Raw genomic sequence first — 25626 nt, forward strand, 5'->3', positions numbered from 1 at the left:
GTTACTGAATTGTCTATAACTTTCACATTTTTGGACCTAGAACCTTGAAACTTGAAATATTAGTTTAAAACAGGGTTTTCTTTACCTTCAGTATTTTTCAGAATTTTATGAATAATAGTTTTTATTTTTCAAAATTTTTATTAAAAAACATGATGTAGGCCTACCTTTTTCTAAAAATTTGCTAAACCAATAAACCTAAAACTTTGCACATGTGTTACCAACACCTAAAGTAACATTTCCAATAATCAAATATTTTATTTAGGCTTTATATTAGGCTATTTAAAAAAAAAAAGTTAGGTATGAAAGAGTTTTTTTTACATTTTTTCTAAGTTTTGTAATGTATAAAACTTACAGATATCAATAAATCAAAATTTTGTTGCAGGAAATTATAGATAATACAGTTTTAAGCTTGTGTGCAAAATTTCATATTTTTACTGTTAATGGTTGCAGAGAAAAAGGTACATAACCATTAAAAAATGTAAGTTACGTAAAATGACATTTGAAGTTACCAGTATAGTAGTATTTATCTACTATCTCACCTCATACAGTGTACTCAATGTTCTCCATATCCATAAGGAAGTAGTAAGCCACAGCCTTCCTACTCAGTTTGCCTGTCTAAATTCCAAGAAAATTTCTGTAACAGAAACTCCAAAACAGCTCCTGAAAGGGGGAGTGGCACATTGCGCCGTGCTGTGATATTTAAATTTTAAAGACCACTTAAGGCCTTCAGACAAGCAAAATATTTCAGTACACCATGTCCCGTTTAGAGAGATCGTGAAATAAATGCTCCTCACTTAAAATCAGATAAAGGTATTGTTGTGATTTACATCTGACAAGACAGAGAAACTGTCCAAGTTTATGCAACAAAGTTTGAAAACAACTGCATGCGTAGCTTTTGTTTGTTTACGCGTAAGTTTCGTTTGTTTCTTGCTAGAGCACTAAAACAAGCCTGGCGCTATTTTGTAGGAGACCACACTATGGTAAACATGTGGACACCACAACAGAAAGTTCAGTGCGTGCTATAGCTATCAGAAGAAAAATCTGTTGTAATTACAATGCCGTGTTCGTCGTAAATCCACCTGGGCATAAAGCAATTCTCAAGTGGGACACAACACTCCAAGAAACAGGATCTTTGCTACCGCAGGCTGGTAAACATGCGAAACAGTGTGTAACCGAGGAGACAGTTGAACGTGTGTGAACGGCATTCACTAGGAGTCCATAGAGGCAGAGCTAACACTTTGGAGGAACTGAGGCAACGCATCACAAATGCAGCTGTGCTAGTGACTCCACAAATGCCACAGAACACTTGGCGGGAGGTTGAATGCTGTTTAGATGTTTGCAGAGCAACTCAAGGCATACACATTGAGTTGCATTGAGCATTCTCCCAAACTCGAAGGGTTTTTACATCGAGTTACGTAAGAAGGTATGTTAATAAACCATTATTTACACTTGAAATTGTCACTTATTTTTCGATCCCTCTAAGTGGGACACAGTGTATTTAATACAGAAAAGTATGTACTATATATTAAAGCAATAAAAAAAATTCCATTTTGGCACAATTTTGCGTCTGTTTACCCTTAATACTTCTGTAACTAACACTGAACCAGGCTGTTCAGGTATAATGAGGCAGTAGAGATGTCTTCGAGGAAATGTTTGAAAACTCAAGTCACCCATTTCACCAACATTCTAGGATTCTCAATTTCAAAATTCCCTATTAGAGTCATTGAGCTCATAGCGTCAAAGAATTCAAGAAGCCAAAACAAAATAAGTATATAGTTTATATTTCACCTTTGCTCATTCTTTCGCATCCAGTGAAAGTCTTTTCAGTGTTGCTATATCTAATTTCATACATGTAAATTAATGTTTTAAACAGGTTTCAACTATAAATTTTGCTATTTATTTAATTTCTGCTCTCTTTTCTTATGCAAATTTATGGATTTTCATCGTACAAAACAATAACTGACAAAAGGTGTATCTTTCACCAGAAAATATAGAAAAGTTACTTGTGTTGTATTGTAACCAGACGTAAAAACTTTTTTTTCTCTTCATTGTGGAAACTTGAGCTACCTAGTTATCGTATTCAGGTAAGAATTGTTTATAGGTAATGTTAGATTGTTTAATTATCATCATCATCATCATCCTTTCAAGTAGTAGGCCTAGTGGCCTGTCTCAAGGCATCTTTTGTGTTCTCCCCCCTGCCCTCATTGAGAGAAAAAAAGTAAAGAGATAGGTTTGGAAGTAAATCCTGAAAAGACAAAGTATATGATTATGTCTCGTGACCATAACATAGTACGAAATGGAAATTAAAAAATTGGAAATTTATTCTTTGAAAAGGTGGAAAAATTCAAATATCTTGGAGCAACAGTAACAAATATAAATGACAGTCGGGAGGAAATGAAATGCAGAATAAATATGGGAAATGCCTGTTATTATTTGGTTGAGAAACTTTTGTCATCCAGTCTGCTCTCAAAGAAGCTGAAAGTTAGAATATACAGTATATTATTGTTATTGTTGATTAGAGCTGAAAATTTTTTTAGTAGGTTATTTTACGACGTTTTATCAAAAGCTTAGGTTATTTAGCGTCTGAAAAAGATGAAGGTGACAATGCCGGTGAAATGAGTCTGTGGTCCAGCACCGAAAGTTACCCAGCATTTGCTCATACTGGGTTGAGGGAAAACCCCGGAAAAAAACCTCAACCAGGTAACTTGCCCCGACCGAGAATCGAACCCGAGCCACCTGGTTTCGCGGCCAGACGCGCTAACCGTTACTCCACAGGTGTAGACAAGAGCAGAAAAGAATAAAGCTACAAAGACTATGGAGCATTTCATGTAATAGTTGTGTTCGTGTATTAAATTATTTAAAAATGTTATCTACCCTTCAAGAGAGAATAGAAATCATCCTTATTTATTACGTTTAGGAAATTACACAAAATAAACTGTGTTTTCATCCTACAATCAACTGAAAATAACAATACAAGTTGCCAGGCGACGATAGAAAACAAAAGATGCGAAAACAATGAATGAGATGTATAGACAATTGAATACTCTTTCAAATTTAAGTATCACAAGATATCAAATTCCAAAGTGGTGCTGTCTGGGGGTGAGGGGTTGAAACCTAATATGCAATTAAGACTGGTTTTAAACTTTCCCCTCGATATCTAAATTGACGTGTTTTTTTATTTAATTAAATTGAATTTAAATTATATAGTTATTTAGACTGGGAAGTTTTGAAAAGAACGCTATATATGTAGCAACATGTAGATCCTATTAATGAATTCAGTTTATTACAGTAGGCCTATATAATAATAAAGTCATAATATGTTTTAATACCTTTGGAAGTATTTGATGTTAACTGTGCGTCATTGTAATTTTTAAGGATTCGTAACGTAATGGGTGTGATAGTGATTCACTAAACGAAATGTCCTAGGATCGAATCCCGGCATGTTCAAAGATAAGTCGTGTATTCCAATTTAATATAAAGTAATTAGTAGAATAAAGTAAATAAAGTAGATAAACGGAAAAAGAAAGAAATAATGGGAAATGTGTGATGAAGAGAGTGCAGTGGAATGATGTAGGATGAGTAAAGAAAAGCGTGGATAGTGGCGGGGGTAGTAGGGGCGGTAGCCCCTGATTAAAACCATGTTTTGAATTATTGCCATCGTGCGTGACGTCATAAATCGCGTAATCGATCTCCTGTTGGTCTGGAAAAACAGCGATTGATTCTTAGATTTCACCAGTTTTTCTTATTATTTGGGTGCAAAGTGGATGATTTAATTTAGGTACGTATATGCCTTTTAAGTCCCGCGCCGTGACGTCGTGGTCTAAGGCATGCTACCTAGGACTCGCGTTACGGAATGCGCGCTGGTTCGAGTCCTCATGGGGGAAGAAATTTTCTCTTGAAATTTCGGCCAGTACATGGGACCAGTGCCCACCCAGCATCGTGATGCACTTAGAAGCTACAACAGGTAGCGAAAATCCGGTTTCGCAAACCAGCTATAACGGGTGGGAGGATCATCGTGCTAACCACACAATACCTCCATTCTGGTTGGATGATCGTCCACCTCTGCTTCGGCATGTGGACGTGAGGCCAGCAGCCGGGTGATTGGCCTTGGCCCTTCATGGGCTGTAGCGCCGCCGATTTACTTTTACTTTTATAATATATGCTTTTTTAAATGCCAGTTCAATAAAATAAATTACAGGATAACGTTTGTTGTGTACGACTACAAAGCAAACATACATAAATAGGCTCGTAATTTACAATTAGAACTGGAACATTATATGCAATCAATTTATTAAATACTATTGCAGTGATTTGGTCTGCAAGCACATAATGTTATGTGCTTCTTATTGGCAGGTTGCTATTCGACTTTGTTTTGTACGTAGGCCTACACGATGTACCAGACGGTCGGAGTTCCGGATAGCTGATAGTTCAGCGGCGCGCAGACTGAAATTGTTTCGTGGTCTGACAGTCGCTTCGTTCAGTTGGCGCTGCTAGTTACAAGTGTGTCGGTTATTCTTATGTGTGGTTCGGAAAATGGGCCCAACATGTGCGTCGATGTACACTTTGGGTGAGTAACAGTTGTTTAGACGCTGACGCTATTTATTATAAAATGATGCTTCCTTTTGTTAGTGAAAGTTATTTAATTCACATAGGCCTTGCCAAAGGAATAAGAAGGGCAAATTAGGTTATTGTTTTAAATTTAGCGGGAACTCAGAAATGGGTTGTAGTAAAAGTAACTATGTTACTATTATTTGATTGTTGCTATTGTTGTTATTATTACTGTTGTTACTTTGTGACATCTGTCAACGTTTTCGAACATCCAATTTTCTCAAGAGTAGTTATTACACTGCCCCATCATGAATTTTATTTTTCCATTGTGTGTGCGATTTTCAGGGAATACGATATGGCGGACTGTCAAGTTTCACATAACTAAGAAATAAATGTTTGACATGGATAGTTCAACTAAATATAGGCTACAATATTATAGTGTGGGACTATAATGACAATGTGAACTACTATCATATTACTATAATATGTCTATGAAAAATATTTCATATTATTCCTAAACTATAAACCCGCTGGTAGGTACACTCCAATGGATAGCGAACTGCACGTATGATTACGAAACAAGTGGGCCAGCATTCAGACTTCATATTGACAAGTTTCCTGGTTAATATTTAGGTCTAAAAAGGTAAAGGTATCCCCGTAACATCCCATGAAGGCACTTGGGGGGGCATGCTTTCCATGACTTCGGCACTAGAATGAGGTGGTGTGGTCGGCACCACGCTCTGACCGCCTTTTTACCCTCGGGAAAGATCCGGTATTCAATTTTATAGGAGGCTGAATGAACCTCGGGGCCGTTCTGAAAGTTTGGTAACGAGAAAAAAATCCTATCAACACTTTCGATCGAACCCCGGACCAGAGTAGCCAGCTGCTCTACCAACTGAGCTACAGGTCTACTCCGATTTTTTCCTCAGTTCACTTAAAGAGAAATTTCGGCTACTTCCAAGCAATTGACCCCAGTATTAATTTTTTGTCATGATCACCTTCACCTTCCCTCTATCAGGGGGGTGCAATAGATCAACTTTTTAGCCTAAATAATAATGTTTATTGCTAGAAAATACAATACAATACAAAGCTATTGTAAATTTACAAAATTCTAGCAAAAAATCCCCCGAAAAAATGTTTTCTCATGCTCAGGGGAGGATTCGATACATAAATTTACATGCATAAATTACAATAAAATAACATCTAAAAATAACAATTACTCATAACAAATTGCTTACATACATTTTTAAATTTCAAACCGTAGATGTGGGTATTTCTTTATTAATTTTTTACAAATTCTAGGGCCGGTTGAAAGCTCGTTGAACACTTGAATTCAAGCAAACGTATTGTATCCATGCCTTTGGTTTTGTGTTTGTGAGTGTATGATAGAAAATGTGTGTGATTTTTATGTATGAAATTTAATAATGCATACATATAAATTTTATGTATTTTCAAGACTTCAAATTCTAAAAACAATTTTTGGTAGGATAATCAATAGGTTTTTTTTAGACATTTTAATTATTCTTCCCTGTAATAAATCTAGTGTGTTAAGGTTAGTAAAATAGATTGGAATTTTTATCTTTGGGCTTACTCTTCATTTCAAACTCTTCAATATTTGGTAAATCTCTATAAATAGGTTTCACTGGTTCCGTCCTTTCGAGAAAAAAACATTCCAAGAACTCCCAATTCTGGCCCCAAAAATTAAAACATTATGGAAAAATGAGCGGAAAGCGCTAGGATTTCGAAAAACTTAAAGAAAAAAAATCTGAAAACTCCCAGTTTTCGCAAGTAAATACCTATTATTGAAGAAAAATTCGTTCCAGCACCGAGAATCGAACCCAGGGCCTCTCAGCTATACGCGCTGAGCGCTCTTCCCATCTGAGCTATGCCGAGACCCGATTCACGGTGCCGGCCGAACTTTCCATTGATGATAGAAAGGAGGAGAGTTCGGCCGGCACCGTGAATCGAGTTTCGGCATAGCTCAGATGGGAAGAGCGCTTAGCGCGTATAGCTGAGAGGTCCTGGGTTCGATTCCCGGGGCCGGGACGAATTTTTCTCCAATAACAGGTATCTACATGTTGACTAGATATATAAGTAGTCTTGATTATTCAATGAGGACGGCGAGGTCTCATATATGAATATATTATTTCGCAAGTAAATTCAAAATACAAACAATTCACAAAAGAAAAAAAGAAAAATACTTTAAATATAGACAACTTCAAAGGTACATTTCAATTTATAACGAACTACTTAAAATTCCTAAGCTAATGTAGACTAACCTAATCTAACCTATGTCAACGACGAAACAGTTAAGTAAATAGGAAACTACTATCACTTAAGCCACATTAATGAAGTTCTGGATACATTTCTCCCACTTCTATGAAAAAATAATGCATGCGTTCACAATGATCTGGATATGCCTTCTTGCTAAATATCCGACTCCGTAAATGAAAACCTCGACACAAACGACCATCACGAGACGTAGAATTACAAGGTCCTTCTAACACCAGAACTAATGTCAACGTGACAGAAACAAAATTAAAATAATCGAATATCGAATTAATGTGACGTCATCAAATATCGACTTACACACGTCCGGCTCGCAACACGATATTGCGCGGAACTGTTAATAAAAACTTAAACTAACCAAACCTAACCTTCGTATATGCAAAATTTGTAACCAGAACACGAAGGAAACTGCTTGATTTGATCTGGAATATATACATGAAAATAAATTCATGTAAAAATCATGCCGCTACGGCATTCCATGACAGGTCAGCGCATGCGTCACAGCGAAATGGTTCCTGTCCTGTTATAAACATCAAACATAAAATGGCTGACCACCATTTCCAATATCCGTTACGTAAACATCATAAAATCAAAACTACAATTGCTTTCCGCTCACTTTTTCTAAGTGCTTTCACCAATAATAATAAAGTTTCAAAACATTAATTCCATTTTAAAAACCAAAACCAGTGCTTATAGATAATTACCTAACTAGTCGCTACTTGTAAATGGTTCATATTCTCCACAAGAATGAAGGCGGAATGACTCAAATGGATCAACTCTTGATGTAGATAATGATAATATATTTGTTTAACGGAGCTTTTAACTGAAAAAAGTTAACTGGAATCGGATGATGTATTATTTTATTGGGAAAGACAGGTGTCATAATCTATCTTAAAACTTCACTTCAGTATTTACTTTCACATTCCAAGGGAAATCACAGAAACCTGACTACAGAAGCCAATAACTGGACCACGCTGTTTCAAAGCTAGACCTTTCATCTAACGAATTTCAAAGAACGAGCATGTATTATGTTAGAAATTTCTTCCTTTATGTGTCATAAGCAACAACTTAAAAATCGAATTTCATTAAATTAATCATTCCTTTTCATTTTAAAATTTAAGCAGAAATTCTCACATCTTTTTTTTCAGCCACAAAATTCAAATTGCCTTATTAAGAATGAAGAATGCTTGCATTTTTACTAGAAATTTTCAACTATAAAACGGTAGGCATCTTAGATTTAAATAATGAATTATTCTATACAATTTTTTAACATCATTGTTTCAAATAATCTCGTCTTGTTGAAGTAAAAAGTGTACGCCTAATATGTGTTTTTCACTACATACTTTTCGAATAACTCAGCGTGCTGATATGAGAATAAATAAAATTCGTCCTGTTTTTATTTTATTGGGTTATTTTACGACGCTGTATCAACATCTAAGTTATTTAGCTTCTGAATGAAATGAAGGTGATAATGCCGGTAAAATGAGTCCGGGGTCCAGCACCGAAAGTTACCCAGCATTTGCTCGTATTGGGTTGAGGGAAAACCCCGGAAAAAACCTCAACCAGGTAACTTGTCCCGACCGGGATTCGAACCCGGGCCACCTGGTTTCGCGGCCAGACGCGCTGACCGTTACTCCACAGGTGTGAACTTCGTCCTGTTATTTTTCCGTAAAATGAATGTTGGTAGGCTGAAATATTGTACTGAAAAGACATAGTCATGATACTACGTATGTATTCTAGTAGAAAAAATTCTACGATCACATGTATCACTACTGTACTAGCTCTATGTATCTGAACGAATATTATTACGTATTTTTATAAGCAATTCATGTTAATCTCTTTAAGGCCTAAAATTTTTCAAAAATGTTTCGACTGAAGATGTAATTTTGAGTTAATAAGTTCTCTGACGCCTAAAGATTCCATAATTCCTGGATTCGCTCACTTGTCGATGCTGAATATGAAGTATATTCGTCCAGTAGTTTGGTAGAAATTGGTGCACATAGACAGACAGACAGATAGACAGATAGATAGATAGATAGATAGATAGATAGATAGATAGATAGATAGATAGATAGATAGATAGATAGATAGATAGATAGATAGATAGATAGATAGATAGATAGATAGATAGATAGATAGATAGATAGATAGATAGACGGTATACTAAAACTATCTTGTCTTGATTTATGAAAAAGTATTTTCCTGAAAATCTTAACATTATTTTTTTAGTATGGCAGTACTTCATGTTGCGTACATAGAGATAACTAAACGTATAAATTATACGTAGTATATATAGTAAACAAGTATCATTGTATTGTCATAAATGCCACAATTTATAGCTCTAGTGACAGTCTTTGATGATGAAAATATAAAATATTCCACCCTATTCTATAAATCAGAAAGTAATATTGTATACACGAGGGTTCTTTCTCACACGAGAGTTAATAGATTTTTCTTTTGTTAATCTTGTAGTATAGCTCTCAAGAGCCTCCAATCCCATAGAAGCCAGAGACCCTCTTTTTTATATATAACTTAGATAAAAGACAAGAAGGAACCACTGACTTGTATCTTGCCAGGAGTAGAGATCCATGTTCAGTCCTGTGTGCACACTGTAAGGTACAGATTATAAAAAATGAATGTTCTGTTGGCCTATTAGAAACCACTTCACAGCCGAAGTGATTCACTTTACTCATTTTATCTCTGGAGTTTTTATACCCCTAGCGGTGTTTGCTCTGAACCCACATATCTTGGGACGTTTACTAGACGCAGATACTTTCCTGTGATGTGGAGTCAACACAGCGACGGGCCTTCTTCCTAATTACTGTACATCCAAAGTCTGGGTTGAGCCTAGGAGGTGTGGAACCCACCATGTGGTTTACACGCAACGTTAAAACTTGGCGAGGCTTGGCTGTTGCGTACACCGTTCTGTATATTTTAATGGACATATTTAATTTTAATTTGTTAGAAAGTACTAGAAATAATCTTGGCAATCTGGTCCAACAACCTAATGTAACCAAATTCCATGTACGAGTATATGACTAAATAGACATTTTCCAGATCTATCGTAAAATTTTATTGATTCAGCCTTATTCATGTTGGTGCTTGGAAGAATTTGTCTATGATTTGATTATACGAGGGGGATCCAGGAAATAACGACCGTTTTGTTGTAATACTTAATTACTTACTGGCTTTTAAGGAACCCGTAGGTTCATTGCCGCCCTCACATAAGCCCGCCATCGGTCCCTATCCTGTGCAAGATTAATCCAGTCTCTACCATCATATCCTACCTTCCTCAAATCCATTTTAATATTATCTTCCCATCTACGTCTCGGCCTCCCCAAAGGTCTTTTTCCCTCCGGCCTCCCAACTAACACTCTATATGCATTTCTGGATTCGCCCATACGTGCTACATGTCCTGAAAAAAACAAAGTCTGTTACATAACTGAAGCTTCCTTTACTTCTCTACATAATCACCACCTACATTCAAACATTTGTCGTATCTATTCACTAGCTTTAGAATTCCCGTGTTATACTCCTCTGCCGCCAGTTCATTAAGCCAGGTGTTCACTGTCTTCTTCAACTCTTCATCACTTCCAAAACACGTACCACCCAGAAAGTCTTTCAGCTTAGTGAAAAGGTGAAAATCGCTAGGAGCAAGGTCTGGACTATAGGGCGGATGATCAAAGATTTCCCAACCGAATTGATCCAGCAATTCTCGAGTTGAAGCAGCAGTGTGCGGGCGAGCGTTGTCGTGAAGAAGCACAAGTCCTCTCGAAAGCATTTCTCGCCTCTTGTTTTGGATGGCTCGCCGTAGTTTTCGTAAAGTCTCCCACAATAACGATTTGCATTGATCGTAGTGCCTTTTGGCATGAAATCCAGCAAAAGAACACCTTTGCGTTCCCAAAAGACAGTAGCCATGACTTTTTGTGTTGAGAGAGTCTGTTTGAATTTTCTCGGTTTCTTGGGTGATGAGGGATGATGCCACTGACGTGATTGGCGCTTGGTCTCTGGGATGTTGTGAGACACCCAGGTCTCATCACCAGTCACAATTTGATCAAGAAAGGCGTCTCCATCTGTGTGATATCGCATCAAGAATGTCAATGTTGACGCCATTCTCTGAGTTTTGTGTTGGCCACTCAGTTGCCGTGGAACCCATCGTGCACAGATTTTGTGGTAGCCAAGATGTTGCGACACAATTTCACCAAGCAAAGAACGAGAAATGTCAGGAAAGGCAATATGCAATTCGTCGAGTGATGTGCGCCTGTCTTGCAAGATTCTGTCATTCACTTTAGTCTTCAGGTCTTCTGTGATGAGTGATGGGCGTCCGGGTCGAGTTTCATCGTGGACATTTGTTCGCCCATTGTTGAACATTTCGCATCATTTTCTCACATTTCTTTCATTCATTACAGTATCACCATACACTTCTTTCAATTGCCGGTAAATTTCTGCAGGTTTCAAATGTCGGGCATTCAAAAATCGAATCACACTCCTCACCTCACAGTCGGCGGGATTATCAATCACGTCGTTCATTTTGAAGTAACACAAAATGCAGAATGGCGACTTGTTGCAACCAGTACTCACAACATTATGAGAACACATGTTAAGGAAGCCAGTGACCTTCAAACAAGGAAGGGGAGTCGGCTGCGCGGCGGGTATGCGCGAACGGTCGTTATTTCCTGGATCCCCCTCGTAATAGTGACTCTTCTTTGACTTTGTATGTAGGCATGTTAAACAAGATTCAATAGTTTTACTTGATCTTTCTTTATTTTAGATTTACGAGATATTATGAAGACTTGGGAACAAATTATGTAACTTGCTTATGATTATAAGAAACGTCGTTTTCTTAATTATTATTTACATTCGTGTTTGTACATCAAATAAATTTTGTACAACACACATTTAGTATGTATGGAAGTTAAATAATTTCAATGTGACATTTTTCAAATGTATAATGATACATATGTTTTTGATTTTGCGAACGAGATCGGATGAAGCGCAGTACTAGAAATGAAGTAAATCACATTTCTGATTCTATAAAATGTTCTGTATTTGTTATCTGTGTCATAGAGTTGATTGGAAGTCATGATACGATTCTAAAACAGTTCTTAAATTTTAGTAAAAATTTCGCCATTTTGAAGCAAATTTGTTTAGATGATAGGCTTGCTTTGAAAGGTTGTGTAGAAATAGACAAATAAAATGGCACTGTATTCATAAATAAGAGTTTTAAAAGGAGAAATAATAGTAAAAGTGCTCATTTTCGTATAGAAAGATGTGCAAGTAAACTTATTTTTCTCTGAAATGCTTGTTTATAAGCACAGTTATACAGGGTGTAACAAAATAAAATGTCAAAACTTTAGGGAAACATTCCTCTCGCGTAGAGGATGAAAATAAGTTATACGAGCATGGGTCCGTAAATGCTTGATTTCCTTGTTAGAGCTCCTTTTCTAAATCCTGCTTACATTGCATAATCCGCAAGCCATATATATTTTTTTTGTGGCGTGTCATCATAGCTATCGTGTACGTTACATCCCATAACAGAACACTTAACACCAGAACTGGGGCAACACACAAAGAGAATGTACAGTACATCATCCCCACCGCAACTCCACCCCACGTGCAATTAATTAAATTCTAACCAGAGGTAAACAAGAGCGTCTACTTGTAATCAGACTGTTCTGGTGAAGAATTGTTACACTTTAGCTATGGTAGTCCACACTGACTAGCTTGCGCTCTAACAAAGAAATAAAATGTTTCCGGACCCATATTCATATAATATAATTTCACCATCTACATGTGAGACAAAGTAGGCTATATGATTATGTCTCGTGACGAGAATATTGTACGAAATGGAAATATAAAAACTGGAAATTTATCTTTTGAAGAGGTGGAGAAGTTCAAATATCTTGGAGCAACAGTAACAAATATAAATGATACTCGGGAGGAAATTAAACACAGAATAAATATGGGAAATGCCTGTTATTATTCGGTTGAGAAACTTTTATCATCCAGTCTGCTGTCGAAAAATCTGAAAGTTAGAATTTATAAAACAGTTATATTACCGGTTGTTCTGTATGGTTGTGAAACTTAGACTCTCACTTTGAGAGAGGAATAGAGATTAAGGGTGTTTGAGAATAAGGTTCTTAGGAAAATATTTGGGGCTAAGAGGGATGAAGTTACAGGAGAATGGAGAAAGTTACACAACACAGAACTGCACGCATTGTATTCTTCACCTGACATAATGAGGGACATTAAATCCAGACGTTTGAGATGGGCAGGGCATGTAGCACGTATGGGGGAATCCAGAAATGCATATAGAGTGTTAGTTGGGAGGCCGGAGGGAAAAAGACCTTTGGGAAGGCCGAGACGTAGATGGAAGGATAATATTAAAATGGATTTGAGGGAGGTGGGATATGATGATAGAGAATGGATTAATCTTGCTCAGGATAGGGACCAATGGCGGGCTTATGTGAGGGCGGCAATGAACCTCTGGGTTCTTTAAAAGCCAGTAAGTACATGTGAGGAATGTGTCCCTATGTTGTGATATATTTTTGTTACACCCTGTATACATATAAAATCGTCGATCACTTCTATAATTGTTAAAGAACATCACTCTTTCATGTGTTCCATAATCCATTTTTAATCACAAATCTCAGTTCTCATTACTATTTGTACGGAAAGTTACAACTTCCTCATGAACCTTTCTGGTCCTTAGTCATTATGTGACCTCATTGAATATCAGTAACGTTCAAGGATGCACATGTAAGTGATAAGGCCTTAGTCAGGTCTTCGTATGAATAATACATTATGTATCACTGCTATTTAAATAAATGCGATAAATTAAAATTCATCCAAACATAGCGATCGCAATTAGCATGCGAATGTATCCACTTCACTTTGGCCTTCGCGCAGGTTGACTTCTCACCCAATACAATGTGTGCAAAATATTCGAATATTTACATCGATTACAGTTTGTTGAAAATCGCATAAATGTCTGGATGCAGTAGTACGAGATGTGAATAATGATGTGTCGACAATCTTTGACTTCTGTTATTAATCATCGTGGCTAAGTTAGCGCTCATGAATGAAGACGATGACGTACATTAGAAATAAACTTTGGACTTAATCGGAAGTACAACTGAATATGTAACATTACGTGTCATCTGGGTGGTATCTATGACTACGAATTGAGTTGGGTTCATCTCAGACCAAAGTCTTTGTTTTCGGTGTCCCTTTCAAACACTATGATGGCGTATGGGTTGTATTGGGGGGGGGGGATTTGAGATGTCGACTGCCAATGGATCCTTGCAGAGAAAAAGTACTTCATTTTAAACTAACTAAATCAATGACATACATTTTTTAACAGAGAAGTAATCCTATTTTGAAGCCTAGTTTTATTCACCTGAGCTTCTTCTGTGTAATGTTTTTCCATTTTCTCCTTTCCTCCATCTTCTCCAACATTTTCCCTTTGACCCAAGGTTTCTTAATGTAAAGTTTCTATCAAAATTTTGACACCCCTTTAATAGTAATATGCGTTACAAGAGCGGTATGTTGACGTTTTCATGCTCGAGGAAAAGATTGAAAAAGCGAAACGTAGTTGAGCTTTTTTAATTTCCGAGAACATGAAAACAAACATACCGCTCGTGTATCGTACATTATTTTGTGCGAAGATCGTTTATTACATACCTGAAAGAGGAATTTCTAATTAGTTGCAATGAAATCTCCATCTTGGTTTCTGTTCAATGACGGCAACTTTGGAAAACAAATATATCTATCTTCAACATTGTTCCTATAAAATGTTTTCTGTGTTTACTATACTGCAGCAGGCCGTGATATACGTCTGTCTTTTTTTCCCCCCAGTTTATGATGAGTCTGGAATCTTGTTGATTTTTTCACGGCTTCCTTAATGTTACTTGCATTACAAATGCATTAACTTTTGTGGTGTTGTAGAGTTTACTTAATTTTTGCAAATATTTAAAAACAGTAATTAACATTGCAATTTAGGTGAAATTGCAGTGGTAAGTTTCCAATTTATAATTATTACTATATTGAACGTCTTTAAAAATAATATGTTAAAAGCCTAAAGCAGTAAAATGAATATGACGCTTAAGCTGTAAGAAGAGGGAAATTGTTATGTGTGTTACGTTGGGAATACTGAATGTGGTATTTCACACTTACCGCGTATTGGTTTTGTGCGGAAAGCAAGCAAATACGCACGATCTCGCACAAAATAATGTTTCACTCCTGTCTTTATACTTACTTACTTACAAATGGCTTTTAAGGAAACCGCAGGTTCATTGCCGCCCTCACATAAGCCCTCCATCGGTCCCTATCCTGTGCAAGATTAATCCAGTCTCTATCACCATATCTCACCTCCCTCAAATCCATTTTAATATTATCCTCCCATCTACGTCTCGGCCTCCCCAAAGGTCTTTTTCCCTCCGGCCTCCCAACTAACACTCTATATGCATTTCTGGGTTCGCCCATACGTGCTACATGCCCTGCCCATCTCAAACGTCTGGATTTAATGTTCCTAATTATGTCAGGTGAAGAATACAATGCGTGTAGTTCTGCGTTGTGTAACTTTCTCCATTCTCCTATAACTTCATCCCTCTTAGCCCCAAATGTTTTTCTAAGAACCTTATTCTCAAACACCTTTAATCTCTGTTCATCTCTCAAAGTGAAAGTCCAAGTTTCACAACCATACAGAACATTAAACTTATGTGAAACAACCTAATATTCATAAAGGGATCATACAAATGCCTGTAAAAATGAAGTCTACTGCAAACCGAATCTCTCTAACTCCCAAACTGTGGAATATACAACAATTTTATACTATGTGCATAATTTTTTTGGAGGTCTTCTCAAAGGTGTGCTTAACAAAACTTGCTGTCAGGTTTTTCCTTAAGCCTCAAGATTTTTGGGTAAAATATTTTTTTTCTGCTGGACATAACACTTTTTACCCCTTTTTATTTCAGACTATATAAAAAATTTCTAGTAGCACTTGAAGAATAGTCTGATAAAATAAGTAGCATGTTATGTTTCAGAGAGTTTGAAAGGTATACCGGTATACAGAGCAAATTTTAGGCAACAATTTTGATTATTGTGGGAGATAAGTCATTTTTAAAAATACGGTACAATTTTAATTTACAAAAATGTTTAATAATTGAACTAACTGAAATTAAATTTTGTAGAGAGGCTATATAAGCAGCATGATATGTGTATAACCGTCAAGCAACCAACATTGAGTGCACACTAACTCTGTGTGACTTAAATTGTGAAAACCACGGTGCTTGACGGTTGTCAGTTCACTTTGAGATCTGTGGATATAGGGGGAAAAATTGGATCGGTGTCTGGTAGAGTTCCCGGGTAGCTCAGTTGGTACAGCGTTGGTACATTTAACCAAAGGTCCCGGAACAATTTTTCCCTCGAAATTATTCAAATCAATTTTACAGGGAGTTATACCTGAAAGCTTGATTTGCTGAAGAATATTGCTGGAGAATCTTTTAAGTGTAGTGTAAATATTCGTAATTAAAAAGTAGTCTATTGTATTGATTAAGGGTGGTTGAGTGGAAGAGAAGGCCTTGGGGCCTTAATTCTGCCAGCGAAAATAAAACATTCTATTCTATCCTGTTCTATTCTATTCTATTCTTTTTTCAAATTTGAAATTTATTTACAATTTACATTTGAATTGAATACATATGAATAGATACCCGAAATGAGCATAATGCTCGTGCTCGGGTACAGTCCAGTAGTCTACATAAATTTTACAGGGTTGAAATAATAATGCTGTTGATATAAATAATAGTAATAATAATAATAATAATAATAATAATAATAATAATAATAATAATAATAATAATAATAATAATAGAATAATCGTGACAGAAATGATACAAAGATTGTAATACAAAATAATTCATTAATAATAACAACAACAATAATAATAATAATAATAATAATAATAATAGTGATAAAACAAAAATATTTACAATAATAAAATAAATACCAAGACGGATAAAATAAAATATAAAACCACTAGCGAGAGTTAACACAACTTAAATAAGCATATAATAACCGGAAAAAATGCCAAACTCGAAAATCAACAGAAACGTTTGTTGTATCGCAGACGACAGCAACCGCCATATTGACATTGTGTTGTGCATATAGTAGTGGGGAGCTGAAAGTCTACGTAAGTGCCGTTCTCTTCGAATCTTCTCGTAAAATCATGGGAAGTTAATGCTGAAAAAACAAAATGTCTACGAGTCAAACTGTTCATTATTACCAGGATAAATACAAATAATACTGAAATATATTAATCGAGTTTCAGTTAATAGATATCTCCTTTTGTGCAAGAGGTATCATATCAAAATATTTTATGAATGGCGGGGAAAATATACATTTCAATAACTTTCTAGTGACAAGATATAGTGACAAATACAATCAAGTGTATCTTTGGCGATTCTATTCTATTCTATTCTATTCTATTCTATTCTATTCTATTCTATTCTATTACACTCCGGTCTTCGAAGATGGCAGTTAGTATTTACCCTGTACAATCTTACGATTTAGTTAAGTGTTGGTCAGTTTTGTTTTAAATATACAGTATAGTAGCAGTGGTGTGGCTATATAGTACGGGTAGTAGTCAAATATTTCCAAATGGACTTTTGTATATCTGAACAGTCATTGACCTTCAGCCGCTTTTTTTTTTTTACTACGATTTATTGGAAGAAGACCAATAGTTTTCCTTCTCACTTTAAGGTGGAACTGCCATGAAAAAAATAAATCTTCATCTGAAGAACTGAAATATTGAGAGAATGTTGGCAGCAGCTGGCCAGTCCATCTGTTTCATGCCGCATTCTTTACATTTTGTCCACTATGCGCGATTGGCGTCGACTGCGTACGAGCTGGCAACCTGCTTTCTTTGTGTGCGCACCCAATTCCGACAGGTATTCCGTCGACGCCGAGGGTGCACCACCAAGGCCACTCCAGTCACTTCAGAATGCAGCATTGCCCGTCCGGTTCCAAGTCGACCTCAAAATCTGAAGCTGCAGCTGCAAGGACGGGATGTCAGCGCGCGCGCCGTGCTAACGTGACATTTCATTTCACCTTTAACGTCGATCCTACACAAGGCGTCATTATGCAGACTGGATGCTTGGTTCGAAATAAAAAGCAGTAGTAATAACTTACGTCGCACCTATTGTCCTCAACATGTTTGATCTGTCTTTCTGTCTTAGCATTAAAAGGGCTTCCATGTATAAGCTTTAAAGAATTTAACCTACTTTCGTTTGCAGTCGCAATTGAGAGTTTACTTTTCGATTGTTTCTGCTAATGCATTTAAAATGGGTTTGTCTTCAATGGTTGATTGGCCCTTTCTTTTTCATTATAACTTTATTTCAGTGGCGGTTCCTCGGGGGAGGGAAGGGAGGAACGTCCTCCTCATATTTTCTTCTTTTGAAAGTAAATACCAAATAAAATATGTGCCTTGAAATTCGAGGAAGATTCGATAATTTTTTAAGTTCACAGCTATAAGAAAAACTCGGTTGATCGAGTTTTAAACGACGCGCACTCATGTGCTGTAGAAAACTGTGAGAAAGATGCGAGATTGTCTGTGTAGAGGAAAGGCACTCCATTCCTCCTCTACTGCAGTTAACACACATAGACAACAGCGCACTAGCGGCCAGAGAAAGAAGCAGAGTTTTAAAGCAAGTGAATGAACGGAGAGAGAGGAGATCCTCCTCTGAATCAGTCATTGGCGGGAAATAGAAACCGACTGGTCGTGCAGCAAGCTCGCTACCGCTGCCATCTAACGATGCTGCATTCAACCGGACTATAACACATCTAGGAGGAGACACAACAAAAACAGTTTTAACGCAACGCTATGAAAGACACCATGTAAACTTTTTTTTTTTAAATTATAAAACAAAAAATATTATTCATTGCACTTTATATAGGCTACTATTCATGGTTTGAAACTTTCGTGGATATTTGAATGTTAAAGTCGGGTTTATGTAAAACAAAGCGGAAGTAGTTCTACTAGTTGGCCGCTGAAATTAACTTCTATTCATTGTTTACTAGACAGGGCAACAGCCAAGTTGTCAGTTTTCTACAAATATATTTGAAACTGAAAGTAGGTACCCCAAACTACATTATTTTTAACATAAAAAATTAATCGGTCACCGGCAGCTTTGAACAATAATGATAGTATGACTTTGCAAGAACTGACATTCTTCAAAAGCATGTGACACTAAACTTGTAAAATGTAGATGTGGTAACACAGACCACGTGGGTGGGTGCAGTGTTCTCGCTTTCCTCAGATTATTTCCCATTTCCATTTCCGTAAAACGGTTCCGATTACGTGTTAGCAGCTAGTCTTCCAACACGTGTGATGCTGTAGTGTGCTCGAAAAATGGTACGAGATTGTGAATTTCCTTGTAATTGTAAATTTGCGCAAGTGAAAACATAATATATTTTGGACAATTTATGAAACTCAGTTTACAAGAAAGATTATTGCTATACAGAAGGGAAGGCAAACCCCAACCCTACCTGGTCTTACATGTATGCATGTAGGCTAATTTGTAGCATGTTTCATTCAAGAAGGTGTCATTTCGTGCTGTTAACGTCTTTCCTCCTCTTAAGAAATATGCATGTGCCGCCACTGCTTTATTTCCAGACATAAATGTCAACCTTCATAGAACTGAAGATAGATTGACCTGCATATATTGATTTTTTATACATACATATTCCGTTAAATAAGAAACTCATTTTATTTTCATGTTTATGACAGGATTACACATATCAGTGCATGATATCTTCTCCATCCGAGTGGTTATGTCGCATGCTGGTTTCCCCTATCCGTTTTTCTTGGCCCCTCTGTAAATTTAATTTTGTTGGTTATTTTATGACGCTTTATCAACATCTTAGGTCAGCGTTTCTCAAACTTTTTTGAAGTGTGGACCACTTTTTTAAGTCAGAATGGTTCCGCGGACCACATTACTCTTGTTCCCTGCGAAAGCTAATTTATCATTTTTGTAGCATATTTTAATACCAGTAGGCCTATACTTGTATTTTAAAATAGAATTAATTAAACTAAATTAATTTTATATTAGTATTAACTAATTAAGCTAATGTTAATAGAATAAAATTCATTTTTGTTTCTTTAATAATTCAAGTCTATTAAAGTTTGGATAATCTGTAACTTATTATCTAAAAAAAATAAATAATAAATGTTGGTACTCTAATTAATTGTTTTATATTTGGATGTATGCTGGTAAGCTTAATTCGGAGATTGTCACATACATCGAGTCGATTTCAGTAGCCTACTTTGTTTTTATTAGAGATTGTGATGAAAATCCTTTCTCACACAGATACGTAGAAGCAAACTGAATTATAAGTCCTAAAGCACCATTGTACAGTTCACTTTATTCTCTTTTCATTTGTGATGAAGTCCAGAAATTAACTATACCTTCCGCTTCGAATTTCATTTTAAGTCCGGCCTCATTCGAGAGTTTAACTGTTCTCTTTCACTCAATGAAAGTTTGTTAGTTTTAATATCGCAATGAAAATGATCACGAACCCATCAAAATTCGTCATATATTTACTTGGAAAATAAGTTTCAAATTGTGACCTCAGACTTGTATTATTGGTGTACGACGTACAATACGTGACCATTTCAATGTGCAGACTGAGCGTCGGCAAAACTATTAAGAAAGTCATAAATACATGACAAGGTTCGGCCCTCTGTTATGAATTTGTGGTCCCTGGCTGGGTTACGGGCACGTCGCCAGATGTGTAGGGAAAAGATGGCGAGGAACACCACGTTCATAGTGCTTTAAATCCCTCTTTTGCTGTTGAGAGTAGAGTGAGAAGTCAGTAGACGAATAGGGTAATAAATTTCATAAAACGTCAGTACTGAGAGAAAAAGTGAAAGGCGATTGCCATGTGTCATTTCCAAACTCTGAGATTTTCAGCTATTAAATGATACGCAATTCGTTTGAATTTTATTTTTTCTTCTGCCTATTTTTGAAGGACCACAAGGGTAGATCTCGAGGACCACAGGTGGTCCGCGGACCATAGTTTGAGAAACGCCGTAGGTTATTTAGCGTCTGAATGAGATGAAGGTGATAATGCCGGTGAAATGAGTCCGGAGTCCAGCACAGAAAGTTACCCAGCATTTGCTCATATTGAGTTGAGAGAAAACCCCGGAAAAAACCTCAACCAAGTAACTTGCCCCGACCGGGAATCGAACCCGGGCTACCTGATTTCGCGGCCAGACACGCTAATCGTTACACCACAAGTGTGGACCCCTCTGTAAAGGCTATTGGCTGAGCTGTTAGTCTCTTTCCTGAAAATATATAGGCCTATTTGCCGTTCGGAATTGAAAGTCTACGTAATATTAGGGCTAATAAGTTACAACCGTTTAAAATAATTTAAAGGAAAAGATCCCGTTAAGTAAGAAACTTCGCACGTAATATCCCCGTTTCGACGACCCTGCGATATAACCACTCGGATGGACACTACCACCACCACCACTACCACTACCACTACCACTACCACTACCACTACCACTACCACTACTGTTGCTGCTGCTACTCCTTGACTTCCTGGCAGCAGCTCATGTTACTGCATTAAATATTAAGTAGGCCTGTATTTAAATATATTTAAAGGAAAGGTACTGGACACCCCACCCCATTATCTCCTGCCCTAGTTGCCTCATAAGTGGTGCCTTGTTGGTATCACTTGTATCAGACGTGTCTTCGGACAATTGATTAAACAAAAAACATATCTTGGGTGTAGTATTTCATGTGAATGTGGAAAAAATGTAAAAGCAAAATCTATAATGTTAATAGAACATCACAAGTGTCATTAATTTTTTGTTATCTAATTACTACAGAAAAATGTGAGATTAAAATAGTAAAGTATATTGGCAAAACTAACTTCGTAGCACTGCAGCGAGGTTTGGATCACCAGAAAGTAGGATGAGTTGAGCTTAACAGACAGAAAACCAGTGAAATAAGATTCAGGCGTGAAAAAAGAAACAGTTTACAGTACACGCTCGTGTACTGTACACACACATAAAATGTAGGTCCAGCTATTATGAAAGAACTTCAACTAAACCAATCACTGCTCAAGGAATGCACAAGCGATGAAAAATCTATGTTGACAGATGGTCTGACTTGAGTCGGGCGAAATAAATATAATATACAGAGTGAGTAAAAAGTATGGAACAATGCTTGTAACTTTCTTATTTCTACTTTTATGAAGTAACTATTTGCACAAAAGTTGTAGTGGTATCAAAGAAGGGACATTTTGAACATGTTTTCAAATACTATGCTATTCTTTTATAAAAGGGTGTCCCAATGAGACTATTTTTTTTTAATGGCACCATGTACTTCTTTCCCCAATTTTGGATTCTTCAGGTCTTAGTGCGTACAAAATCAAATCAACAGAACGAAAGTAGGTGTGCTTGCATTAAAGCTGGAGACATATTTTATAAGTATTTTGATGCTGTTCTAAAATAAGACGTAAGCTTGAATTGTCTTCCTGCGTAATATTTTTCACTCTCATCATATTCACCATAATCCCACAGATTTGTCTCGCTTGATCTGATGCTTGACGGGAACACGATGGAACTTTTCGCGATGTGACGTCAGCGTGACGCAAGGCTACCAATGATTTTGATGTTCGACTTCGATTGCCATGAAAATACGTCATATTCCATAAAATAACAATGGAACGAGTTCATTTCTATACACAAATGTAGTCCCCGTATACTGTAAACATAACCTACTTGGGCGGGTTTATTATAATTCATAGGGGATTTGGATTATTTAAAAATAATAAAGTTATTCAGTTTTATTGTACTACGAAACGGCTGTGAAACAAAACGCGTGCACAATACATGCGTAACTATAGAACATTAATACTGTACAAGTTTGAAATCGCTCACATACAGATGGATAATAACTTTAACGATATTTGCGCCACAGGATATTTTCACGTGCTTGTTGTACAGGGACATCATTTTATTTTTACTTCAATTTTTATTGTACCTGAGTTTTTGAATGTACTTCACTCCCACCCCTTCTACTAAGGAAGTTCCAACTCCACACAGAACCAAGACCGCAGATAGTAAGCAGTACTGAGTTACTGAGTATAGTACGTTCCAGAAATATGTTCGCGTTTTCCAGTGACGAAAGAGCTTTCAATATTGAATCATATTTTCGCACAGGTACTGTCCGTTTGCCTACGTCGCATCCCGATTTCTTCTGCTCGCCTCTCTGTAATAGCTGGGCTGTCTTAGCTCTTTTCTACAATCCTGCGGCATAACCACTTGGACGGACAGTAGATAGCATGTCTGAGTAATTTTATATTTTCGGGTCGGGCAGAAGTGAAGATTGAATTCACAGTACGTAGAGTAGGTACAGAATTATTTCAACATGCGTTACTAGTACGAAGGACGAAACTGGCAATTGGAATTAGATGCAATAGTCTATAGTGCGATAATATGCACATTAGAACTGAAGCCTGTATCGAAGTGCTTTGCCACCATTTTCAAAATTGTATTTAAATATTCATATTATGATTATTTTTCAATTTAACTTCTTTCTCTATATTGTACGCTAATGTGCTGTAGACAGTATACACTGCATAATGAATACGTTCGCATGGATAACTCACTTCGTGAGTAAAAACACTTATTCTTAATACAGTACTGTACTTTAATTAAAGAAAAACCTAATGAAAATTACCAAACTCAAAATCGCGATATTTCCTAGTTTACGTAAATGAATGAACTACTTTTCTTCCTTCCTATACCCAGTAGAGTGATTTGTGTTTTACGCCAGTATCATCGAACTCCAGTCCTGGAGGGGGGAGCAAGCGGTGTTTCCGGTTCTCTAAAGGTATAGACAGGTTAATATTAAAAATGTTAGTAAAAATAAAATGATGTCCCTGTATAAGCAAATTAGTGGACATAGAGTCACCCGAGAATAAAGGACTGTCTCTTAGAGACTGCAATGATGTTAGGTTTTTTCGTTTTGCTCCTATCACGTCATGCGATGTAGAGCGCAGTTCTTCACAGTACAAACTGTGTTTGGCAAATAACCGAAAAAGATTTACGTTTGAGACACTGAGAATGTATCTTGTAGTGTCCACACCTGTGGAGTAGCGGTTAGCGCGTCTGGTCTCGAAACCAGGAGGCCCGGGTTCGAATTCCGGTAGGGACAAGTTACCTGGTTGAGGTTTTTCCAGGGTTTTCCCTCAACCCAATATGAGCAAATTCTGGTTAACTATCGGTGCTGGATCCCGGACTCATTTCACCGGCATTATCATCTTCATCTCATTCAGACGCTAAATAACCTCAGATGTTGATTCAGCGTTGTAAAATAACCTAATAAGAAATGTATCTTGTGGTACATTGCAATTCGGTATTGTAACTGCACTTCCTAAATACGACCAATAGGATAAATGAGTAAATTAAAATTGATACATGTTTATTTCCACCATTAACACTATGTATAATTAAACACAAATGCATATAAAAGATAGGAGAATTCTTTTGACATTGTCATTGTGTAATGTATATTTACTTTCAGAACGTAAATATGTGTGTGTTTCCCAATACTACCGTCCTCTTCTCTAAATAGCAACGTTGTTACCTCAACACATCTCTACCTTTCACTATCTGCAGCGAGTCAACAACCTATAGTACATGCACAGTAAACTTATTGTATCGGGTCCAAAGTCTCGAAGCCTGATTATAACATAGCTTTTTCTCACTGCACTCTTGCAATGACATAAGCGATTATTTTGGAAATTACTTGAAGAGTTATGAGATCAATAGTTTTGAATTTGTGAGTGAATATACACATGCGATTTTCTTTGTTAAAAAGAACAGCTTCTTTTGCTACGTTTTGTGGTGCAAATTGTTTTCAATGGTAAGTACTGATATTATATACTTCTTGGTGAAAAATATATGCCTATCAATGCACTGATTACTAACCGGTTAACTTATATCTTAGTTAAACGTATCACATACTAAATGTTTATTATACCACGTAATTATATACGACTGATTCCTGGGCACAATCGATTTCAGCAGTTGATCACAACACGAGAGTACCAATAGAACTGCTTACAGAAACATATCAAATTCTAAAAAAGTTTATCATATTAATGTAACAGAGCCTTCCTTATCTTGGGAGGTTATTTTCTTAGCGTTTTTCTCATTCCACGGGACCATTTGTTTTCTTTAAATTTTTTCTATGCTATAACATCACTCTCTGATGGAAGAAATATCAAATGCATAAAGCGTAAAATATTTTTTTTTGTATTCATAGAATCTGCGATATATTTTGATTTTATTTATTTTTTATTTTATTGGGTTATTTTACGACGCTGTATCAACATCTGGGTTATTTAGCGTCTGAATGATATGAAGGTGATAATGCCGGTGAAATGAGTCCGGGGTCCAGCACCGAAAGTTACCCAGCATTTGCTCGTATTGGGTTGAGGGAAAACCCCGGAAAAAACCTCAACCAGGTAACTTGCCCCGACCGGGATTCGAACCCGGGCCACCTGGTTTCGCAGCCAGACGCCCTGACCGTTACTCCACAGGTGTGGACGATATATTTTGAGAATGTTGTAGATGACAGATAATCAAATGTGGAAGAGACAATAATTTATTGTGTCTTAAACAAAGAAAAATTGCGCAGAGGAATCTCGTCTTTTTCTTGGCAAGTTCGACGAGAACCAGAAGGGACCAAAGCAGCAGTCAATGAGAATGACATT

At 36.7% G+C, this 25626-nt stretch overlaps 1 protein-coding gene across 3 annotated transcripts in view; it reads left to right on the plus strand.

Annotated features, from left to right (window-relative positions):
- Nucleotides 1-4407: 4407 nt before the first annotated feature.
- Nucleotides 4408-25626, plus strand: part of LOC138712546 (xaa-Pro aminopeptidase 1-like) — a 126855-nt gene continuing 105636 nt past the window's right edge. The window contains exon 1 of one of the 3 annotated variants that reach the window (XM_069844462.1): nucleotides 4408-4567. In XM_069844462.1, the coding sequence (XP_069700563.1) occupies nucleotides 4534-4567 (34 nt within the window). In that variant the 5' untranslated portion in view covers nucleotides 4408-4533. The remainder of the gene's footprint in view (nucleotides 4568-25626) is intronic. The other 2 variants (XM_069844461.1, XM_069844463.1) reach the window with 2 other exon arrangements.

This window comes from Periplaneta americana, chromosome 13 (genome assembly GCF_040183065.1).
Source record: "Periplaneta americana isolate PAMFEO1 chromosome 13, P.americana_PAMFEO1_priV1, whole genome shotgun sequence".
In the NCBI taxonomy this organism is placed as follows: Eukaryota; Metazoa; Arthropoda; class Insecta; order Blattodea; family Blattidae; genus Periplaneta; species Periplaneta americana.